The following is a 21,667-nucleotide window of genomic DNA, read 5'->3' as shown; positions in this document are numbered from 1 at the left end:
CACACTCAGTCCAGATGGATGAGTCAATAAAGATGATGCGACCTCTACACAATTGCTTCAGGGTGCATGAAATTCAGCTAGGAGCTCCATTCCCCACAGCAAGGGAGGATGTTCAGGTGGCCCTGGGCTGGGGTTGCAAGAGTCTGTCTCTATCTTCCCAGCAACAGCGGACACAAATGTGAGCCAAGCCACGTGGGGCAAAAAGGAAAAGTCAAACCATTCATGATGAGAAACATCAGCCAAAGCACATAATCAAATAGCAAGATGATAAGGAGACATGCTTCTTCCCAACACTGTGGGCATGTAACAAGCAGGGTTGGCAGCCACTAACGACAGCTATTAAATGACAGATGCTCTGAAGCATCAATCTGGGTCCAGTTTATCATGTCCTAGCTGTGCTACCAGCAACCTGAACTTGCAAGGGAAGAAGGACCCTCTCATTCAGTGGTTCTCTCCTGCAACAACCAACAAGCACAGTTAAGCTCCACAGAAGGTGAACTATAATCGAAGCCATCCCTCTCCAAAAACTCATGTGAGCAAGTCTGCTGGAAAAGGTATGGCTTGAAGAGCTCTCCGAAAAAAAAACTGAGCTCCACACTGGTACTTTGAAAATGTTAGAATGAGAATAAACATCCTGCATCATAGAAGGAACAACTGCCTGCAAACTGAACGGCAAAGGGAAATGAATTCCCTCGAAAACTGGAGCATGAGTTTACCCATCTGAAACACACGGCTGTAGCACGGTGCTGGGGTCCTTGGGGCTGGCTGGTATTTCCTCAGGGGCAGCAGCTTTGGAGCCCCAGTGGCACTTGTTATTTGTTGTTCCCATTTATTATAAAGCACTGTTATTACTTACAAAATACACTTTTTATGGACTGTTAACTGCATCCAAGTGCAATAACTGGTCTAAACCCAAATCCCTAAGAGAACTGTTGAAAGAGAAGCAATTCAGCCACATATTAATACGACAAGGATTTCCCCAGGTTTAAGGGAATAGAAAATATGTTTTGTACAAGTGAACTAGTTCTTTCTCGCAGTATAAAACTGCTCTTTTCCAACGATACCAATGAAAGGATATTGCTTCTGTCACTGATGCTACTGGAAATGTATTGCGCTTCTTCAAGAAACCAATGAAAGGACATGGCTGGTTTGTTCTCTAAATGAGGCTACTGAGAAATATGCTGCTCCCAGCATTAGCCCAGGCACGCTGCTACTGCCGCGTCCCTGGCCCGAAGGGAGGGCAAAGGCACCGAGCCACCAGGTTTGTGCCAAATGGCAAAACTGTACCTGGAGAAAATCAACCCATAGTTTGAGAACTGAGCAGAAGAACGAAAACTGTCCAAATGTCAAATGGAAATGACGCCCTGGCTTCCCTCGCCAAGGCTGAAGTGGGGCTCAGCTGCTGTACGGTGCAGCCAGGATCTGGCCCCTTCTCCTTCAGCAGCTCTGCACCTTATATGAAATGAGCTTAAACCCTGGGGAAGGCTAATCTACACTTAACCTGTGGCAGGGAGCCTGGCCGTTAGGAAAGCTGCCAGCCCCTCTTCCTTTTGCTGCTAAGTTTAATGGTCTGGCTATCTGCTAAAGATTTTAGGTTTTGAAAGTAAAATCACGAAACGGCTCTCGAACTGAGATGATCTGTCACTCCCATGTATGCACTGAAGTGAGCATGGAGAAATTACTGTTTCAGCAGAAGTAAAAATTTCCTCCGTTAAAAGGCTGAAGTTGAGTCGATGTTTGCGGTTCCGCTTTCATGCTCGTCGATCTGCGGATCTGGCAAGTTCATTTTGCTCCCTGCAACATCCTCCCAGGTGATGGCAGGAGCCTACCTCCCAGTTGGAAGGCAGACAGAAAAAAAGTCAATTGCTGATTTTAACATGGGAGTTCATCAGACTCTTAAACATGCAGGCATTGGTAGAATAACATCATCCGGGCCTTGGCGCTGGTGCCCAGCATCTCTGCAGGGTTCAGAGCAGTCCAGGACACACGGGCACAAGGCCCAGGATGGTGACGGCTTCTACTGAGCTGAATTCTGGAGCAAGTTGGCCAAAAATGCAGCAAATAAGAGGATGTGCATCAGTGCAAGTGAAAAAAATGAGAGCATGCGTTAAGCCGGGCGTAAGCGACATTGGCGCTGAAGCGAAGCACCTCTCGGGCTGCGCCGCGACAGAGCCCCCTCTGCAGTGCCCGGCAGCGGGCTCCTCCCATCAGATATTTATTAGTTGTGTCAGGAATTAGTGAGAGTTCACTGACTGAATAATGATGTGCCAAAGGCAGTTTTTCGACTTTGCTAATGTAATTAAAGAAAGCAGGGGGAAACCGCCTTGCACCGGGGAAGGAACCAGGGCTTCCAGCGTTGGTGGTCACTGTCTCTATCGCAAGGACGAGATGTGAAATGTGGAGGGGAGAGGGTGAAGATGGCAATGAGGACCTGAGCTGTGACGAGGTTAATGCAGTTACTCCCAGCTGTGATGGGAGCATTGCTCTTTCCGGAGAAAGAAAACAGAAGAGCTTCCCTTGCAACTCAGGAGCTGGACCCATCTCCAGGTTCGGGTTTTATGCTGCTGTTTCATACTTTCATGCCAAGCATCTTGCGTCAAGGCTGGACTTTGCTTTGTTTTTGGTGCTTCTCCTCGTACTTAGCCAAATCTTGCAGGTTTTGTGCATGGCTGGAAACAGCTTTATGGCGACATTTTTTTCATGCTGCTCTGGCGCTCGAGCACAGCCAGCAATGTCACTGCATCAGGCCTGAGCACATTTTTCAAGCCCCACAAGAAGGGGGACCACATGGGCTCTGCGATAAAAGCCAAGAAGCTATTTTTAAAACGGGGATGGAGGAAGCTTTGGGTGATTTTAAATCAAATCAGTTCCTGGACAACAGGGTGCTGCTCCCTCCCTGCCTCCGCTGCCAAGTTCCTCTTCTGATTCCCAGGGCTGTTTTCTGACAAACAACCCTTGATGTCAACAGGATGGGGCTCCCGGGTGCCACGGCCACAAAATGCCCATCAGGAAACCAGCTGCGGGTCGGCCCCCGGCCTGGGCTGTGTGGGAGAGGGTGGGAAAGGCTGCACGGTCGGGGACCAGTTCCAACCCTCATCTCCTCGGCCAGACCTGAACATCACAGTGTTGTCCTGTTGGTCACAGTGTTGGCCACCCAACCCCAAGCTGTCCCCTGCCTTGGGCAGATGTCTGCTCCATTTACGTCTCCTCAAAAGAGGTTCTGCAGGGGTACGCTGTGACACTGCCTGCACCCCAGGAATAGTGGCCATGTCCCCACTGTCCGGTGGCCCCTGCAACGTCCTCAGACATTGCTCTCCAGCAACCCCAACAGCTGCTGGTGCCACAAGTCCTTTAGCACATCGGAGGGTGATATTTGGCAGAGTGCCTTCCCCAGGCCATTATTTCGATCGTGATTTCTCGGTGAGGGGCAGGACAGGAGGCGGGATTCAAGACTTTGCAGGCAACTGCTGCGAGTGCAGACTGGCCGCGTGCACTGACGTACGTGAAGCTCTATCAGCTCACAGCATCTTTTGGTCCTAAAAACGCAGCACTTGAGCTACAGAGCAAAACGCAGGGAAGCAAGAGGAGCGGCTCTTTCTTGGGTCATGGCAACAGCTCCACTGGTGCCCGGTCATCAGAGACCCCGTCAGGCAGCACTCCAAAACCGCCTCACATGGTAGTGATGGCAGCAGGGAAAGGGAGGTTTTCACAGTGGTTTTAATAGCAGGTCAGCAATTACCAGGCAGCCATGATCCCTCTATTTGCTGCCACCACGGAGATGCTAGCAAAGTCAGAGTACCCAGGTAGCTTGGTTGTACACCCTCTCAGTGCTATTTTTATCTAAGTTACTAATTACACATTACCTATATGCCACCAGGCTGATCAATATTTGTCTGAGGAATCAATACGGACGTGGATGACGGTGCTGTTTGCCATTCAGAGCCTGCACAAGCTGGGAAAAACAGGGCACCATCGATCCCAGAGGTGGGTTGAGATGCAGGGCGGGATGGGAGGTGCGATGCAGGGAGTGACCACATGCTGCTTTCCTAAATAACGCTGTGTCAGAGGCGGGAGGCTGGCCTAGCCGGGGACCTGCCATGCCCATGGTGCCTCCCGGCATGTACCTGCATCCCAAGGCTGGGGCGAACCTCTCACCCATCCCGCAGCACTCCCTTGGGAATGGCATGGTCTGTTTTAATCTGGGTTGCTTTTCAGTCCTTGGGACACAATGCATTTAAAAGATTCAGACTGATCTGAAAACAAATAATTCCCCCTCTTTATGTGATCTTACCTGATGATCAGTGTCTTAAGTAATCACAGGCTACTTCAAAATGCACAAGGTTTCCTGCATTTTGCTTTGCTGCTTAACTAACCAAGAGCTGAGGCACCTCTGTAATGCCACCATGCTGTTTCTGCCAGCAAGAGGGACCTCGGCTGCAGAATGCAATCAAATGTTGGAGGAAGAAGCTCGTGGGACTACCATGAAACTTGGGATTAAAGTGTGGCTCAGTAAGGGCATTGTATAACGGGGGGTTTCTGCCTGTCTTGCTGGAGTCTTACGACTGTTCTGATTCTGTCATACTGATGCTGGGAAATTGCTCTTTGAAACCAAAAGAGCCTTAGAAAGGCTCAGGCAGGTCAGGATCATTTGCCCTCAGCACTGGGCTTGTCTTCAGCAGTGAGCTGATGGTGGTAGGATTAGACAGATGGCATCGTGGGCAGAAAGCAAACCTCTCCCCGAAGGCCTCCCTCGTGCTCGAGTGTGCCTGTGCCTTCACCGAGGTGCAAAGCTCTGCAGCCTCCTCCCGTCAGGCCGTTTCGCAGGCACGTCTCGGAGACCAGGGAAAGGATCGGCAGCTGCAGGGCAGCTGGGGGTGCATCCAGTTGCTAACTACTGATGGATCGGCCACCGCTCGCCAGCAAAGCAAGAGCCCTTTGACTGAAAAGTGCATGGTGAAAAGCTTCCAAAAAGCAAAATAATCCTGGTTTTTACTGTTTGACTGGCTTTTAGGGTAGCAAAAGGAGCCATGGAGGGAGGTTGCTAGTCCCTGCTGCTCGCCTACCAGGACTTGTTGTCTCTCCTAAGCAGCAGATGCAATCTGCTTTAGTGCCAGCACGTGGTCACCAGCAGCTTAATCCAACAGCAGACCCATAATCCTTCCCTTAGTCCCACAGCTCCAAAACCAGAAAGCTGCCCGGATTTGTTGTCTGATGGACTTTACTGAGCTTCAGCCCAAATCTCTGTTTCCACCGGTAGCCAGCCTCACTCCTCCAGAAAGGCCATTCCCATGGGAGCACAGATGCTCCCAGGCCAGGGAGCAGACATGGTCCACACTGGAAACCCTGTGGAGGCTGCTTCGGCTCTTGGCACCCTCGGCCTTCAGGACGCTCCCCTAACGTGGTGGCACTGCTGGGGACTGCGTGTGACAGCTCAGAGTGGGGCTCGGGGCTCCCCGGGGCATTGCCGACAGGTGCCCGTGGGTGAAGCCAGTGCCTGAGACACTGGGATGGCCACGTGCTCCTTCAAGCAGCTTCGCCACTGGCGATCGCTCAAAAACTGGTCTGAGAAGTTTGCAGAGACGAGATAAACTGTAATGTCCAGCTATAAACCCCTACCCCTGGCACAGCACCTGGAAGCCACCAGAGGTTGCACAGGCACAGCCAGCCCTGGAGAACATCCCCTGCCATTCCCTTACAGCCACATACAGCAGGAGACATTTCTCCCTGGAATTAACTGCTATTTTTAAAATTACAGCAAAGAGGCTTTTGCTGAAAAACGACTGTGGCAGGATTTCAGCTGTGCACCCGTTTGCACTCCCCGTCCCTGGGCTTAGCCCCAGGCCCCTCTCCATCAGCAGTGATGGACTGCAGCTGGGGGCTGGGGCCACCCCACTGACCCACACATAAATGGGGCCAGCTTGGCTGTGCTTGCCTTTCTGGAGGTGCTGCTGTGCAGGTTTGAGAGTTGGTGTCATAGCAGAAATTTAATTTTAGTGTGCTAGCACCGTGCTTAGGGAGCGAGCCCCATCTCAAATCTCTCAGGGGCAGCTTTAACTTTGCTTGTAGGGTGAGAGCTGAGCCAATGTTCTGTCTTTTCTCCTTCCTTCTTTCCCTGTTGCTCTGCTGCTCGTTTACTCTTTCATTAGGGATCATCCTCTTGTCATTTGTGTGGATATGGTGGGTTTTTTTTCCTAAGGGGTGGATGCCAGGCATCAGGCATCATGCATTTAACGTATGGTGGCAATTAGCCCAACTCTGAACCCTGATGGCATGTCTGCATCTGCAATTAATGCTTTGCTCTATTTGCATAAGGTTTCTATCTTCCTTCCTTCTGGGGCTGAAAAGACACAACTTGGATCTCTAAAAAGTAGCAGGAAAGTGTTAAAGACATAGCTTGAGCCTAACTGCCCCTTGCTGTGGGGCTGCTCTTAGGATTGCATCTTGCTTGGTTCAGCTTGGCCTCTGCACCTGGATTTATGTGAGTATGGCTTGGGGCATCTGTCTGATACAGTCCAGAGCCTGTGGGGGTTGATTCTGGCTCTGCTGGTGCCTCTGCTCATGCACTTTATGGCATGTTTCATGCTCCTGGCTGAATGCACCTGGCCCTTTATTGGGAAATCAGATTGCCTGATTCAATGTTTTATAGTATTAAGCTTACTTATTCATGCCTTTGGTGCTCTGCAAAATACCTTGAGTTGTTTTTGTGGGATGGGAAAATGGGAGCAAAACTCTGATTTCTGGGGGAAAACATCAGGGCAGGCAGAAGGAAGGTGACTGTGGGACCTGCTGTGCTTCAGGGAAACTTGGAGGGTTGGGAGAAACATGGCCCTCTCTCTCGTGGTGGTTTTATAGGGGTTCCCCTGGCAGAGCCAATGCTGCAGCAGGGACAGAGCTGGTTCCCCATCAGAAAGCTGCTCTACCAAACCTCAAGAGCTGCTCTGCTTTCCTTTCCTCCCATATAAATTCATCTACCCTAAAATCCCTGCTCTTTTCTACGAAATAATGTGATTTTTGGGGAGGAGTTTCTCTCACTGTCACCTGGCTGCAGCTGATTTCTAATGACGAGCTGCGTCCTGGGGAGAGGGGGAACAGGGAGAGAAATTAGGGGGGGGACAGCATTTCTGAATCTAAATACATTAAACCATTTAATTATGTTGACTCAGGGCTGCCTCGCTCTGAATGAGAATTAATCCACAGCAAACCAGAATTAAAAAGCACAATATAAAATGCTTAGCAAGGCATCGCCAGGGTTTAAAGCAACCCATTAGCTTGCTCAAATGTACCCAGTAAATTTTCATTTGTCAATAACGCTTAGAGCCTACAGTTTATTTACAGCCTGTTCAATATTACCAAAACCCCTCAGAGCGCCTCATTTGTATTTATCTGCCACAGTCCGTTTCCTTTCCAGGGACTTTTCTGAATCCCTTGCTCTGCACCCACTTGCCTCTTGTTGCAGAGCTGGACGTGGTGGGGATGTGCCACCCCCTTGAGCAAAGGTAACACAAGGTTACCCCTTTGCATCCCACTTCTCTCCTGCAAAGGAGACCACCCTCAAGGCCACCCTGAGCCATCCCCCAGTCACCCATGCCACCCCTAGGCTGGGGCTGGCACAGGGCTTTTCCAGCCTCTGTCCTGCACCCAGGGACCTGTTGGCCACAGTCACCATCCAAAATGGGGGTGATGGGAATACCCAAATCATGGCCTCCAAGAGACTCATCGGTCACTAGCAATGGGGCACGGGGGTGAGCATCTGCCTGTGCCTACTCGCAGCCTGGCTGAGCTGGAGCAGCCGTGGCTAACAGGCCAGGCCCCTCCATCTGTTCCCAAATCGGCTCCTGCGGGATGAGCCCTGGCAAGGAGAGCACGTAACAGGATTTCCCCCCAAAAGCTGCTTGAATGCTGCCAGGCAGATAACGAAGTCTGGCTGGCCCTAAGGATTTCTCCAAGGAAAGGAGTTTATTCTCTGGCACAGACACAAACAGGCAGTTTAATCTCCTGTCATGGCTTGTGTCCAGTGCAGCCACAGGGACATCACTGGGGAATTGGGGTTGTTTAGTCCAGTGCTTCAGCTCCTGGAGATGTGGCTCCCTGCAGTAGAGACTGGTCTCAGGTGGGCTTTGTCTCTCTGCAGGGAGCACAGGATGGGGACAGACCTTCCCCAGCTGCCCGCCTCCTCCCCTCTGTGTTAGTGCTTCTCCAAGGCTGAAGTATAAGCAATTGCAATGGAAATATAAGCAAATGCAGCATCAAGCAGAGTGTCCAGGGAGGTCAGAGGGAGATGCAGGACACGGCAGGCAACAGCCTGTCTCAGCTGTAAGACTCAGAGAGGGAAATCCCTCCAGAGGTTTAACTGCAAAGGTGGTCCAAATGGGACTGCAAACTTCCCAGGAGGCATCTACTAGATCCCAGGAGGTGCAGCAGCACTGCCAGCAGGCAGCCTGGTCTCCATTGCTCACCACAGCCCCCTGCCCTACATAAGCCTGAGCAGGGGGCAGCAAGGGAGACCTGCAGCCCAGGGTCTCTGCCACAGACCTGCAACTCGGGGCGGAGGGGATTTTCAATAGATTTTATAAGCATGGATACAGGACATGGTTGCTAAAGCAAAAGGCTGCTCTCTTTTCTCTCAGCATTGGTTGGGGTTTGCCTCTTGTTGCTGAGACCCAGGATGCTGTGAACAGCCTGGCAGCACCCTGGGGAAAACCTGTCTTTCCACCCCAAACAGCAAAGTCCCTGTCACTTGCCTGCCGCTGTCTGCATGTAGCCAGCCAGGGTGCAGACTCGCCTCTCGCAGGCTCCACCGGGCAGGAGGACGGCGACGATGGCCAGCAGCGAGCTGAGGGCCAGCAGGACACAGCCACCCGCACACAGCACGGCGCTCGTCTGAAAGGACACACAAGGATGTCAGTGAGGTCATCCCCCCTCCACCATCCCTACAAAGCCTCCCCATGAATTCCTCCTCTTGAAGTGAGAAGTGGGGCCCCGTCGTGGGCGGCTTCTCCCACCATCTCTCTTCCACTTTCTGTTGCTTAAATTCACCGTTCAGTCTTGAGCCCACGGTTCACCCATCACCTGGTCCCAGGGGTTATTAGTATTCAGGCTATGGTGATAATAGCAAAGGTATTACATGCATGAAGGGCTACGTCACTAATACAAGTGCCATTAGATGCCTGCAACGCGTGTCAGTGCCTCCACTGAGAGCTGGAACGCGTCTCACGACGGTGCCTGCCCCTGCAAGCTCGGCAATTAGAAGGTATTTTGCCAATGATGCTCCACAGTGGGGATCCCACTGCTGCAAAGGTTTCACTGGAGCCAGCCTCTGCCGACACAGCAGCCTGCTTCCACCCTCCAGCCCAGCTCACCTCCAGCAGCCCCACCAGCTTCCCCCTGCAGCAGCCACATCTTTGATTTAGCCTCTTTTGCAACAAAACTGGGTCATTTGGGGTTGTTATCCAAACTCAGCTCGTGCTGTGATGATGATGCTTTGGGGTGCCAGAGGCTACAGGAGTGCCCGGTGGGCAGTGTTTTCCCCAGGGGCTGGCACAGTGTGGAGGGGCAGTGAAAGGAAAGGCCAGCACAGCAGCCTGTCCCCCTGCTGTCACCTGGCTGGGGTGGAAGCAGTTTTGCTATTTAATATTCTGGCAGTAAGATACAAACTGCATCAGCATGCAAAGTTGGGAAAAACACTAATTTATGGCAAAAATAGCTCGCCCTTGGGTATGGGCACCCGACTGCTGCACTGTTGCTTTTCTCTCCCCATTGCAGGTGATGTTTCCACCTCTGCCAACGGGATGGCACTGGCAGCGAGGTGGTCCCTGTAGCGACAGGGACACATGCCAGCCCAGCCAAGGGCACGGTGTGACCAGCAGCAGTGAGGGGACTTGTGATGGGTGTCTCCTCCTCCAGCACCCAGCTCGTGGCCGCCTTCAAACACCACAAGGGCACCTTGGTCCCAGCATTGCAGCAGCCATGTCAAGTCCCATCATTTCACAGCATTTCGCAGCAAATTCTACAAAATGCTCCTGGCTTTGGTGAGTCACCCTGCAGTAATGTCCGCTTCGTGGCTCCCTAAAGCACTACAGCTGTAAGACAAGTCTAGTCTCCATTTTCCTAATTTTCATAACCTGTGCAGGAGCTGCCTTAAGGAGCTCTGGTCCCACCTCCACCCACCCTCATCCAGCCCTCTCACCCTGCTGAGACTTTCTGGTTAGAAATGAACAATTTTCCTTTTTAGCTTTTCCCCTTACATTTCGGTTTTTGGGCAACCATGGTTACTAAAGGCATGAACCCAATACATGTTTCCATTTGGTCCCCCTCACCAAAGAGGTTACAAATCAGGAATAAATAATCTGCTAAATGCAAGTTATGCTGCAGGAACCACAGGCAGGCTGAGCAGGGGAAGAGGAATTGGGTTTACCCTGAGATGGCTATAGGGGGGTCCAAGCAGCTAAAAAAACCCTCCGGCACTAGCGATGCTGCCCCACAGGTCTGGCACTGCCCTACATCTACCTGTGTCATTTTCTGCTGAGCTGGTTTTTAGCAGCTGGACTGGCTGGTGCTGCAGTGGCAGAGCCGCTGCCTGCAGGGTCCTGCCAGGGAGCTGCTGCCACTCCAAAAAGGGACACACTGGTGCTGGTGAGGGACAGGCCAGGGGAGCACAGCTACCACCCCAACACCCTGTGCAGTGAGTGAAAATCAGCATCTTATTTATAGCTTATTTATACACCACACAAGCAATGCCAGCACTGTCCTGGCAATAAATTAATTCCTGACATGCAATGTAAAAGGCACGGCAGCACAAACAGCTACCGAGAGAAACGGAGAGGCTGTTTCGGCAGGGACTGTGGCAGCACAGGTATCTGCTCCTCTCCGGTGCCTTCCAAGCCTCTGAGACCCAAAGAGACAAGTGCTGCTCCAGGGCAAAAGAGATGAGGTTGGGACACCCCCGCAGGGACCGGGCCCTTGTCCCCTCCGTTTGCTGGGAGGGAGCTGTGGGGTTTGGGGTGGGATGGGTGACCCCATGGTGCAGATGCTCTCCTGGCGTGGGGCCCTGCAGGGACAGCGGCTGCAGCTCTGCTCCCCACCACTCCCATGGCAGCAGCAAGGTGAGAAAATACAGACTTATTAAAAAAAAAAAAGGATTACTCTGCCCAGCATCTGAATTTCACCTTACCCGGCAACATGCAAACCATCCTCCTTCGCAAGGACCATTAATTATTTAGAGTGATGAATTTTTCAGCAGAAAGGGGTCTTGTGAAGCAGACTTGCTCCTCTCTCATGTGAAGCATATTATTTTTAATGATCTAGGTTCACCTTAATTATGCTAGTGCAAATCCCCTAAAAACTCGCAGATCCTGCTGGCAACAACCTATGAGCCGCTCCGGCTGCTAATCCTCACAGAAAGGTGCAAAGATGTTTTTCAGGACGTAGTGCCACGAGAAAAGGCACAAATAGGATGGCTGCAGGTGAGTGCTACACTGAAAGAAGAGGTGGGTCTGGTTCAGGTCCTGCCACCCAGTTCATACAGGTGGCTGCGAGACTGCGGGGTCCTGGGGCCAGCAGCACCCTGATGTGCACGGTGGTGCCCAAAAAGCAACCAAATCCAAACAGGCCTTGGCAAAGGGAACTAAGATATCATTTTGAATAAATGTGTTAAAATTCATGTGGGCAAGAGGAGTAGGTAAATGGTGAGGACTGTTTTCCACCACGCGGGCGAGGGATGCTGAGCCACCGAAGGGCTGCTGGGCAGCTCGGAGGGCAGAAGGGGTAATGCAGCTGAGTGGTTTTGCTGTGGGACCCAAGGGATAGCAGTGACACAGCTGTCTCAAAATAGGTGGCAATAGGGAAAAGCACGGGGCATTTCAGGGCAGATTGCAAGAGACTCCTGCAAACCGGTGGTCTTAGTCTGCCTCCCACATTACGCTGCTACAATGGCCAGAGCTCCTTGAACACAAGGTGCAAACTTCTCTCGCTAATGCGTTGACATTACCTGCCAAAACACTGGATAAGCTCTTGTAAAACAGAAATTTTGCTTTTGTTGTAACCGTTCCAGGGCCTTGGCTGGGAATTAAACCCAAGTGCTCCTGCCTTGTACTGGAATTGCACCTGCAGATCAAACAGCTGCTTCCGACGAAAAAACAACGAGCCTTAAGTTTGAAGAAGTCCACAGAGCAAAGGTACCAAACAGCAGCAGCTAAAACTCCTCTCCTTCCAACTGCGCGGCACCTCCCTCTCCCCTCTCTGTTTGTGCCTGTTGCATCTTGAGCAGAAAAGAGAGGATGCAGGAAACAGGATGCAAAGGCTGAGACCCAAAAATAGATGGGGAGGGGAAACAAACGGGATGCACCGGAGCCGTCTGTGAGAGCCCAGCTCAGGCGGGGGCAGGAAAAAGCCCATTCATCACAGCAGAGAGCACAGCTCCCACTGCAAAACCAGCCAGGGAGCAGCAGGACCTCGCTGTCCAGTGGGCTGCCTCTCCCTGGGCACCACAGACCTACGTCGGTGCCAGGGGAGACCCCCCACTCCAGGGAGCCTGGCAGCCCTAGGGCTGTGAGCTGTCCTGCCTCCGCCGTGCTGGGAAAAGACATAAAACCATGTCAGATTTTCTGCTCCCGCTCCCAGGGAGATTGTTTATCCCCAAACAAATGAATAGTCCCCTGGTGGGACTGTAAATATGCCTTTATGTAGCATAATAAATTCTGATTAATAACAATCCACTACCCATTATTTTAATATTTTACAGGTCTGACATGTGCCATGGCTATGCCATTCACTAAGCAATAAATCTGCTGAAGATGCTGTTTCACTCACCAAAAGAATCGAAATTAAAATGTCACATAATGACCATCATGGGAATAATCACTTAATATCTCTAATGAAAATTTTCAAAAAGTTAACCCATCTTTTGAAGCCAGCACCCATGATCTTTAGAGTTTAAAGTTAAAAGGGCGAAGGGAGAAAAAAACTGCCCAGTCCAATGAGTGAGTTTGGAGAAATGGTACCCAGTGTTTGGCTCCGCAGAGATAAACCAACTTGGCAAAGCTCCTGCCATTGCGTCCTGTGCACTGGCTCACACCATGCCACACATTAGTTTATTAATGCAATTTATTAATTGCAAATTGACCATCCCCAAGAGCTGGCATCCCGATGAGGCCCACGGAACTTGGGGTTAAAGACAGTGCACAGATAGTGCAGTACCCGGCAGAAACCGAACGGACACCAGAGTCTTAACCTTGTTAAGAAAATAAATCAGGGCTGGACAGAGGTGCTGAGTTGGGGACCTGGGGTTTGGGATTTGGGATTTGCAGCAGTGCTAGCAAGGACCCGGGAGACCACGCCAGAGGCTGATTCTGGGAAGCAGATGCAGATGTTGGCAGCTGGATCTGGCTCTGCTGTGTGACTCAAGATGCCCTTGGCCAGGCTCCTGGTAGAGGAGGAACTGCCTGTTGGAGGACAAATAAAGAGGGCTGGAAAGGATCAGTGCAAATGCTCAGACTGGTATCTGTCTGCAGGGCAGCAGCAGCGTTGGAGCATCAAAGCTGCCTCCTCTCTACCCCAGCGCCCAACAGCGTCCCTGCGTGCCCCTGCGCCCCATGAGTCGCTGCCACCGGCACCACGTGGCCACCAGGTCCTTCCCTACTCCCAAACCTTCCCGTGAGTTTTGCACTGGACCCTAAAACCCCTGCTTTCATCCACACCACGCAGAGCGGGACTGCTCAGCACCCGAAACGGCAGTGCCTTCTCCTTGGGCAAAGGCGCAAGAGGAGATCTTGGTGAAAACCAGGAACATCCACCTGGGCGCACGAGAGAGGCGGCTGCCTCTGCAGGAGACGCTGCGTGCGCAGGGGTGGGTGGATCAAGCCTCACAGCTTGTTCATATTTCCCCCACACAAGTCACGGAAACAAACATCCGCCATCTGGTCGGCATTAAAGCGACGGCCAGGAAGAGGATCCCACACGTCCTCGCCTTCTCCTCCCTGGCAATTACCTTCCTTTCAGTGCCATCTGAGAGCTTTCTCCTTCCTATTTGATCTTCTCTCTCCATCCTGCTCCCATGCAGATGGTATCTCCTGCCCAGCAGTGCTGGGACGCGCCCAGTGTCATCTGATGGGAATGGTGAGAGTAGGTCCAACCTCTCCAAACCAGCCCAGCAGTGACACAGAGCCCCAGGCATGATGCTGCTGGGGAAGTGGCTATTTCGGAGTCCCCTGAGCCGAGGTGTTTTGGGTTGGGGCACAGGGATGCAGAGGAGGCAAGGTGGCTCCAGTCCTCATTTCTTCCCCTTCAAATGAAGGGTTTGGTTGATGGGGACCTGCCTGCACCACTGCGCACACAGGGGGTATTTCTCCCCAGCCCAGATTTAGGTACTTATGCACAAAATTCAGCAAAAAAAAACCCAAAAACAACAAAACAACCCAGACACGGCTCAGCCAGTCCTGGCAGTCCAGGTAACTTTCCCACTTTCAAGCTAATCAGGGTATTCAACACAAACGCCAGAGGGGTTAATGCCCAAACTGATTAAAAAAAAAAAAAAAAAGGCATTTTTTTAATTAAGGAGAAAATAAGAGACAGATAATAAGTCTGATGAATTATGGCTGTCTTTCTTCCAGTGCCATTGCATCTGGGGACACTGGAAAGCAGTTCCTAATGGCACCGCTTTATCTAAGAGCATGATGGATAGTGGTGAAAGAGAAAAAAAAGAGAAAAAGTAAGACATTAGCACATCAATGGTGTGCCTGTGACCTCCATGAAGGGATGGGAACCAACTTAATAAAATTTTAATTAGGCAGCAAGCAGCATGCAGGTGCTGGGTACCAGAACAGACTCTTCTTACCCGTACTTTGTTATTATCTTTCCTTAGGATAAGCCCTTTCCTGGCACTGGCCGTAAAGCTGGGCTCATCGTCCTGGGCTGAGGAACATCCTGAAGGTCACAAAGCTCTCCCATCTGGCTTTTCCTTACAAAGCCAGTGGAGAGGAGCCCGAAGGGAGCAGGACTTGCAGCCTCAAGAGGATGGAGGGAATGTCCCATCATCAAAACCCTTAAGCCAGACTCTGCTCTGGGCCCTACAAAGGGGAAATGCAACATTCAGCCCAAAACATCTCTGATGGGCACAGGGTTCAGGACTCCCCATTTGTCTCGCAGGTTTGTAGGCAGGTGACTCAGCGTGCAGTGGTCATCACTGTCACGAGCAGCCACGTCCCAGCTAAGCCCCAGCTGCTGCCCAGTCCCTGACTGTGCAGCCCAAGCAGTGACACCACAGCGAATACCCACCTCTCCATGCCTTTGTTTAAACAAAGCAGCTTCTGTCTCCCATTGAAAGTGGAGTTCATATCCCAAGATTTGATCCCATATTCCACCCCATCAAATCACCATAATCCTGAGAGCAGCCTGTCTGTGTTTTCAATCAACTTGACCTTCCATAGCCCACCCATAAACTGGTCCTGTCTCAGCACCCATTTCAGCACAGCTTCACTGGTCAGTGAGTCCTGGTTATGGTTTGCCCTTCAGGCATTGAAGCATGGGGCCAGTGAGTTACAGGTTTCCCCAACACTGGGTATTTTCTGTTCTATTAATGTAGGTTAAAAAACTGTGGGTGGCTAATGAAAGGAGATAGAGTCTACTGCAAGATAATATGCATACAGAAGATGGTGATTTCAAAAATCACTGAGCACTTGCACCTCTTGCCAAGGTTGTGTAAGTGCAATTAAAAATCAAACTGACTGGTAGACAGAGTAAGCCGAGAAGGATCTGCTCTCTTGGGAAGTTCTTAGGATGAGGAGCTAAAAGTTGATTGCCCAATAATCCCAAATTAACATGGTGGCCTGATCCACGGCCCCCAGAGGTAGAGCAGACTCTGCCCAAGAGCCAGTCTTGCATGTGGCTCCCTGTTTGGGTGACATCGCAAGCCAGGGACTCCCAAAACGTTGAGGTCTCCCTTGTGCCAGAGCCTGTGCTAGAAGAGGAGCGACGGATTTTCCAGAACCCTTCCCCTTCCCATCTGCATGAGCACCCCACATGCTTTGTCACCGAGAACAGGGCTGTGTAGCTCTGCAAACATGACCCCAACGGGCAAACCCCAGATTACATGAGGAGCCCAGTGCTGAACTGACACGGCAAGAAACCAGCAATGAAGGTTTATGGAACCTTTCAGCATTTTGTAACGAAAGGGTAAGCAGGTTTACCGTGCATTTTCACTAAGCTTCACCGAATCTTTTCAAGTCCTGCTATCCCAGGAAAGACCCACTCAGGGAACTCCCAGGGCCGTGCAAAACTTTTGCCCCATCCTGAGTGGGTTATTTTGTGCTCTGCTTCAGAAGGGCGTCACTGGCTTCATAGGCAAATGGTCCGTGTGGTTTTTAACCTGAACACCGTGGGCCAATCAGCTTCTTTGTTATTTTAGATTATATGCTTGGCAAAGCCTGAAAATAATTGGAGACTATCTGGAAAAATAAAAATAGAAATTTGAAACAAAGCAGCACTAGCTTCCAAAGTGCAGCACTGAGACAGGAACCCATGAGCCAAATGCTCCCACTGAAAGAGAAAATAAATTATCTCAGGACAAAGCACTATTTTGCACGCACACATATGCACACAGCGATCTGGCACCAAAAGAAGAAAAGTAGTGAGATGTGATGAAGCAGCTCAGAGCTCAAAAGCTCACCTGTTTTTCCCAGCTCAACCAGTTGGCCTTCCAAGAGCAACTCCCTCTCCCCACAGCACCTGTACTCCTCAGGATGCCCCTCTCCAGCCCTGACAGCTCCAGATCCTCCCAAAACCGATCCTTCTTTCCATTAATTGTCCATGTAAGGACCTCATTCATAAATTGGCTGTGGCCCCTGGGCAATATCCCCATCGCCATCCTCTCTGGCTCCAGCCAGACCCTTTCCAGTTTCCATCAGCTCCTGCAAGGTCTCAGCTGCACGAGACAGCCAGGCCACAACATGTCCATAAAAATAATATTTTATTACATTCCATAAAAATAATATTTTATTATATTCCACCCCATCAAATCACCATCATGATGCTGAGCATGGTGCAAAGCTCCAGCAGCCTGAGCACTGACAGGGTTAAATTAAAGGTACCCATGATATTAGAGAGCTGCAAAGTAATTATGAAAGGAAGCAGAAAAAAGCCAGCAACTCTAAGCAGACATGAAGGCCCTCTTAAGAGAAGAAAGGCATGTTAATTAACCTCTAGACATGATTCAAAGAATCATTTGTAGCATGATTAACATAATCCCCCAAGTGCAAACACACAACTGGCATTAACGATCATTTGCAGGGCTGAACGCTCTCCCATCCCTTCATAAAATCGGCACATTTGAACACGGAAACATTTGAAACGGAGTAACCCTGCACGTTTCAGGAAACCAAAAGAAAAATGTTCCCCAAGGATGGACATCCCAGCTGCAGGCTGCTCCCACCCCCTGTGCGCTGCAGGTGGGCATCCTCCCCAGATGTGTCTTCAGCATCCTTTCCAGGTATGCTGTCAGCATCCTCCCAGATGTGCCACCAGCTCCATGAGAAAAGAGCTCCTGATCCCCATGTCAACTTTTGCTTCCTTTGCCCCCACAGCCACAGCTTCACACCCTTCTTGCCAGCCTCCACCACTTCAGCAAAAAGCTGGTGGCTGCTTTTGAAAGCTCCTAGATTCCTGTCCACGTTAGGCTCTTGGCTTTCATTTAAAGAAAGAGCTGCCCATAGGATTGCTTGAAAGATCGGAAATCAATGTCCTAAGTTCTGAAAGCAAAGAAAAAAGAGCCGCATTTTCCCCATCTCTCCAAAAAGGAAAATCTCCTGCTTGAACTTGTGGATGGGGCTCACAGCACTCAGCTCCCCCCGTCCTGAGCACCGAGGCATGCGGGTTCGGAGGGCTGCTCATGCAAGAAAGCCAAAGCTGTCGCCTGCCTTAGCAAAGCTGTCAGGGGTATTCCAGTATATCCCACCCCATCAAATAACCATCACAACAGGTATCCTCATCCTCATCGAGGCAAAAAGCTGGCAGGGGAGCAGTTTCCCCTGAAAGTGCCTGCACTGTGTGCTGCTCCTGAATTACCTGGGTAGCATTAATAAAGGCGACAAGGATGTGCCAGCAAAATCCCCTGTAAACTCCAGTCAGTGCCCTGATATTGTTCATCCCTACCACAGCCCAAGCTCTGGAGCTCAGAGGCTTTGTTACATTCTGGATCTAAAGTGTTTTCAGAGGCTATTAGAGGGCTGAGGCTGTGTGTAGTTGAAGCTTGTTCAAATGAGTCACTGCTGAGCTTCATCCTTATCTTTAAAGTTTATTACTTGGAAGTGTTTATCTGAATTACATTTGCAAAAACATCTCAACAAAGGCCAACTCATGGAAACGACAGCATTTTTGCACATTTTTATATAAACAGGAAGGACTTTGTGCAGCCAGTTCTTTTCGTTGCAACTCACGACATTTGTCTTTAAGGACAATTTTAAGGACCATGACGGGATTTAAGCAATCACATGCAGACCTGGCGTCCTGCGAGAGATAACAGCGCAGCTTCACGGCAGGCGGAGAGATTCAACTACTGACACCCATTGTGTCGGGCACAGCCACAACTTCTCAGGGATGTAGCCCTCATATTGCCATTTCTGCAACAGTGACCCTCAGCAAGCCAAAGCTCCTGTGTTTCGAGCAGTGGTAGTGAAATCACACTCACAACCTCAGGGTAAGAAGGTAAGAATAAAAGGAAAGGAAAGGAGAGGAGAGGAGGAAGAAAGGGCAGGGATGAGCGGGCAGTGGGATGATGGGCCAGGCTTTGTGTGATGCCTCTGCACATGCAGCAGGGACAGGTGGCTCTTTGTCACACCAGGACACTGCAGCAACCCCAGCCCCACGGGGCAAGTGGGGAGGCCTTGGCCTCCTTCCTCTGAAATCCTGGCAAGGGCATCACCCCAGGCTGCATGGGCAGGGGAACGGCCACACTCTCCATGTCCAGGGTTGATTTCTGGATCTGCGTGTCCCAGGGGCAGCAGTTTCAACCACCTCTTTGCTCCATCCCACTTAGTAAACTCAGCTGGGGAGCGATGCCCAGTGCCCTACTGGGGAGCACCAAACATCTCCTGTTTCTCCCCCGACTCTCCCTCATACACCCACGCAGCAGCTCTCCCGGGCAGGCTGGAGGGATCTGAGGCCCCGGCAGCGAGGCACGGCCAGGAGCCCCAGCAGGTCAGGGCAGCCAGGTCAGACCCACGGCACTGCCATGGCCATGGCCAGGACGTGCACCACGGCCACGCTCAGGCTGCACTGACCGCCACACCGCACAAACGCACCCGGGAGGTTTCTGTGCAGCATCCCAAAAAGGGATGTGGCCCAATGGGGACCACAGGACACCCAAAGAGTGTTGAGGGGATGCTCAGGGGTAGGATGGGGGGATGCAGGGAATGAAAGAAATGATTGAGAGCAGCATGGGGAGATGCAGGGGATGCTCAGGGCAGGACTCTGGGAGACAAGATGAGAGCGTGCTGGGGAACCTGGGTCAGAACGGGGGATGTGAGGTGATGACGGGGGACGTTTAGGAGGCGATGAGGACAGAGAGATACTGACAGCCCGGGGAAGGTCTGGGGCGGTGTGGGAAGGATGATGGGAGGGTGCCAGGGAGCCCAGAGCACGTCGAGGGAGACGCCGGGGAGCCTAGGGAAGGGCAGGGGACATGCCGGGGAGGTGACGGGGGACGCCGGGGAGCTTGGGGCACGTCGAGGGGACGCCGGAGAGCCCGGGGTAGGCGCGGGGGGGACGCGGCGGGGGGGAAAGCGCTCACCTGCCAGGAGCCGGAGGGGATATCTCCGAAGCCGCCGGGGCCGGCGGAGCCGTGGCAGCCGCGGGGCGGCCCGGCGCAGCGCCAGAGCAAGCCGAAGCCGGCGGCGGCGCGGCCGGGCGGCAGCAGCCAGGCCGGGGAGAGGAAAGCGGCGGCGCAGGCGGCCAGGAGGCCGGCGGAGAGCAGCGCCCAGAAGCAGCCGACGCCGCTGCACATGGTGCGCCGGCGGGGCAGGGAGCCCGCGCCCCGCGCCGCCCCCGCGCCCGCCACCGGCACCGGCACCGACAGCATCGGCGGCGCCGCAGCGCGGCCGCGCAGCCGCCGCGGCGCGGGGCGGCCGGCGGGGCCGGGCGCGGGGCCGGCAGCGCTGCCCGCGCTGCCTGCGCGCTGCCTGCGCGCCGCTCCCCCCCGCCGTGCCCCCGCGGGGCGCGGCTGAGGCCGGGCGCGGTTGCGACACCCGCGGCGGGCGGGGGAGGAGAGTCCCGGCGCGGGGAGCGGGGTCCCCGTCACCTGCGCACAGGTTTTGGGGTCTTTTACGCCGTTTTCCTTGCCCGGCTGCGGAGCGGCCCCTAAAGAGTCATTTTATTCCTGCGGTTATCGTTAATATCCTCGTTCCCCCCGCGCCAGGTGCCCGCAGACGGCGATGCTGCAGCCTTCCCGCGCAGGGACACGCGTGGGAGCGGCGGAATTTCTCGCAGCCCGAGTGTCACCGTGGGGCGAGGGAGGGGGAGTTTAAAACGCACGCACGGCCCGAGGAGGCGCGCCGGGGTCCACGGCCCCTCTCTGGGAGGTTTCTAACACGAGAAATATGAATTTTATCCTTTAATCCCGTAGGTTTCTCCCAAGAGAGCGAAGAGCCAGGCAGGACGGCTGCCCGGGAATTTGGGCTCACTTTAGGTATAAAAGCTGCGACTCCCAGTGCAGATGATTTTTTTGTAGCAGTCGTTCTGAAACTTCATGGATCAGCCGGGTTTTATCCCTGCTAAACCTCCCGGTCGCGTTGCAGCGTGAATTGGTATCTTATGTTTGTGCATCGCAGATCTTACGGGGTTCTCTCGATCTCCAGAAGCCCGGCTGTCCCCCTGAGCGGTACCCACGTCCACCAGCCGCAAGCCAAAAGAGACAGATTCCTTTATAAATATAGAAAAAAAATACATTTATCCGCCCCTAATGGCCTCAGGCGGGTTTCAGGCACTTGCTGCCGGTACCGCTGAAATAGAGCTAAAGGTATTGGGCAGTTAGTTTTTGGTAAAAAAAAAAAAAAAAAGCTTTACTTTCAGATCTAGAGTGCGTGGGTTGGTGTTTTAATCGCAGCCCCTGGAGACGGATGGCTCAGAGACAGCCGGAGCCGGACTTTCCTGGTGAAAATCCGTGCGGAGCCGGGGAGCGCAGAGCCGGGGGCTTGGCACCCTCTCCTGGTGTGCGCCGAGACTGCGGGCGGGCAGCAGTTGGGGTGCTGAGCCCCCCGAGGGGCTGCCCGAGGAGGAAAGTGCTGGGCAAATAATCTGCCCTTTACAGCTGAATTCATGGACAAAAAGTCTGGGATAAAGTGCTGCAGTGATGTCTGGGGGCAGCGTCTGAGCTTCAGGGGGGTCTGTCTTGTTTTTGCATCTGAAGATGCATGCTGCTTGTCCTGTAACTTCCAGGAAAGTTTTGAAGGGACAGAGTCACACTCAGACTTGTTTTTCCCAGTATTCCTGGGGTGTAGAAATATCCGACTGTCATGTGCTGCATCTCTTCTCATACTCTTTGAGGCATTTAGAAAAACAAAAGGGAAAAAAGCATGAACAGAGAAACAGACATAGTGGTGGTTTTAAACTATTTTTTTTTTCTAACTTGGTTTTATTCAAGCATTTATGACACCATTAAGTGGCCAAGAACTTGGGAAAAACA

The 21,667-nt window shown here is 52.2% G+C and overlaps 1 protein-coding gene across 1 annotated transcript in view; it reads right to left on the bottom strand.

Moving 5' to 3' along the window:
• Positions 1-20,065, bottom strand: part of LHFPL7 (LHFPL tetraspan subfamily member 7) — a 61,948-nt gene extending 41,883 nt beyond the window's left edge. The window contains exons 1-2 of the mRNA XM_086624698.1: positions 19,778-20,065; positions 8,742-8,880 (exon numbers count right to left, since the gene is read on the bottom strand). Of these exons, the coding sequence (XP_086480824.1) occupies positions 8,742-8,880; positions 19,778-20,065 (427 nt within the window). The remainder of the gene's footprint in view (positions 1-8,741; positions 8,881-19,777) is intronic.
• Positions 20,066-21,667: the final 1,602 nt, after the last annotated feature.

This window comes from Tauraco erythrolophus, chromosome 21 (genome assembly GCF_009769465.1).
Source record: "Tauraco erythrolophus isolate bTauEry1 chromosome 21, bTauEry1.pri, whole genome shotgun sequence".
Lineage (NCBI taxonomy): Eukaryota > Metazoa > Chordata > Aves > Musophagiformes > Musophagidae > Tauraco > Tauraco erythrolophus.
Note: the sequence above shows the minus strand (reverse complement) of the source record. Positions and strands in the feature narration are given on the sequence as shown.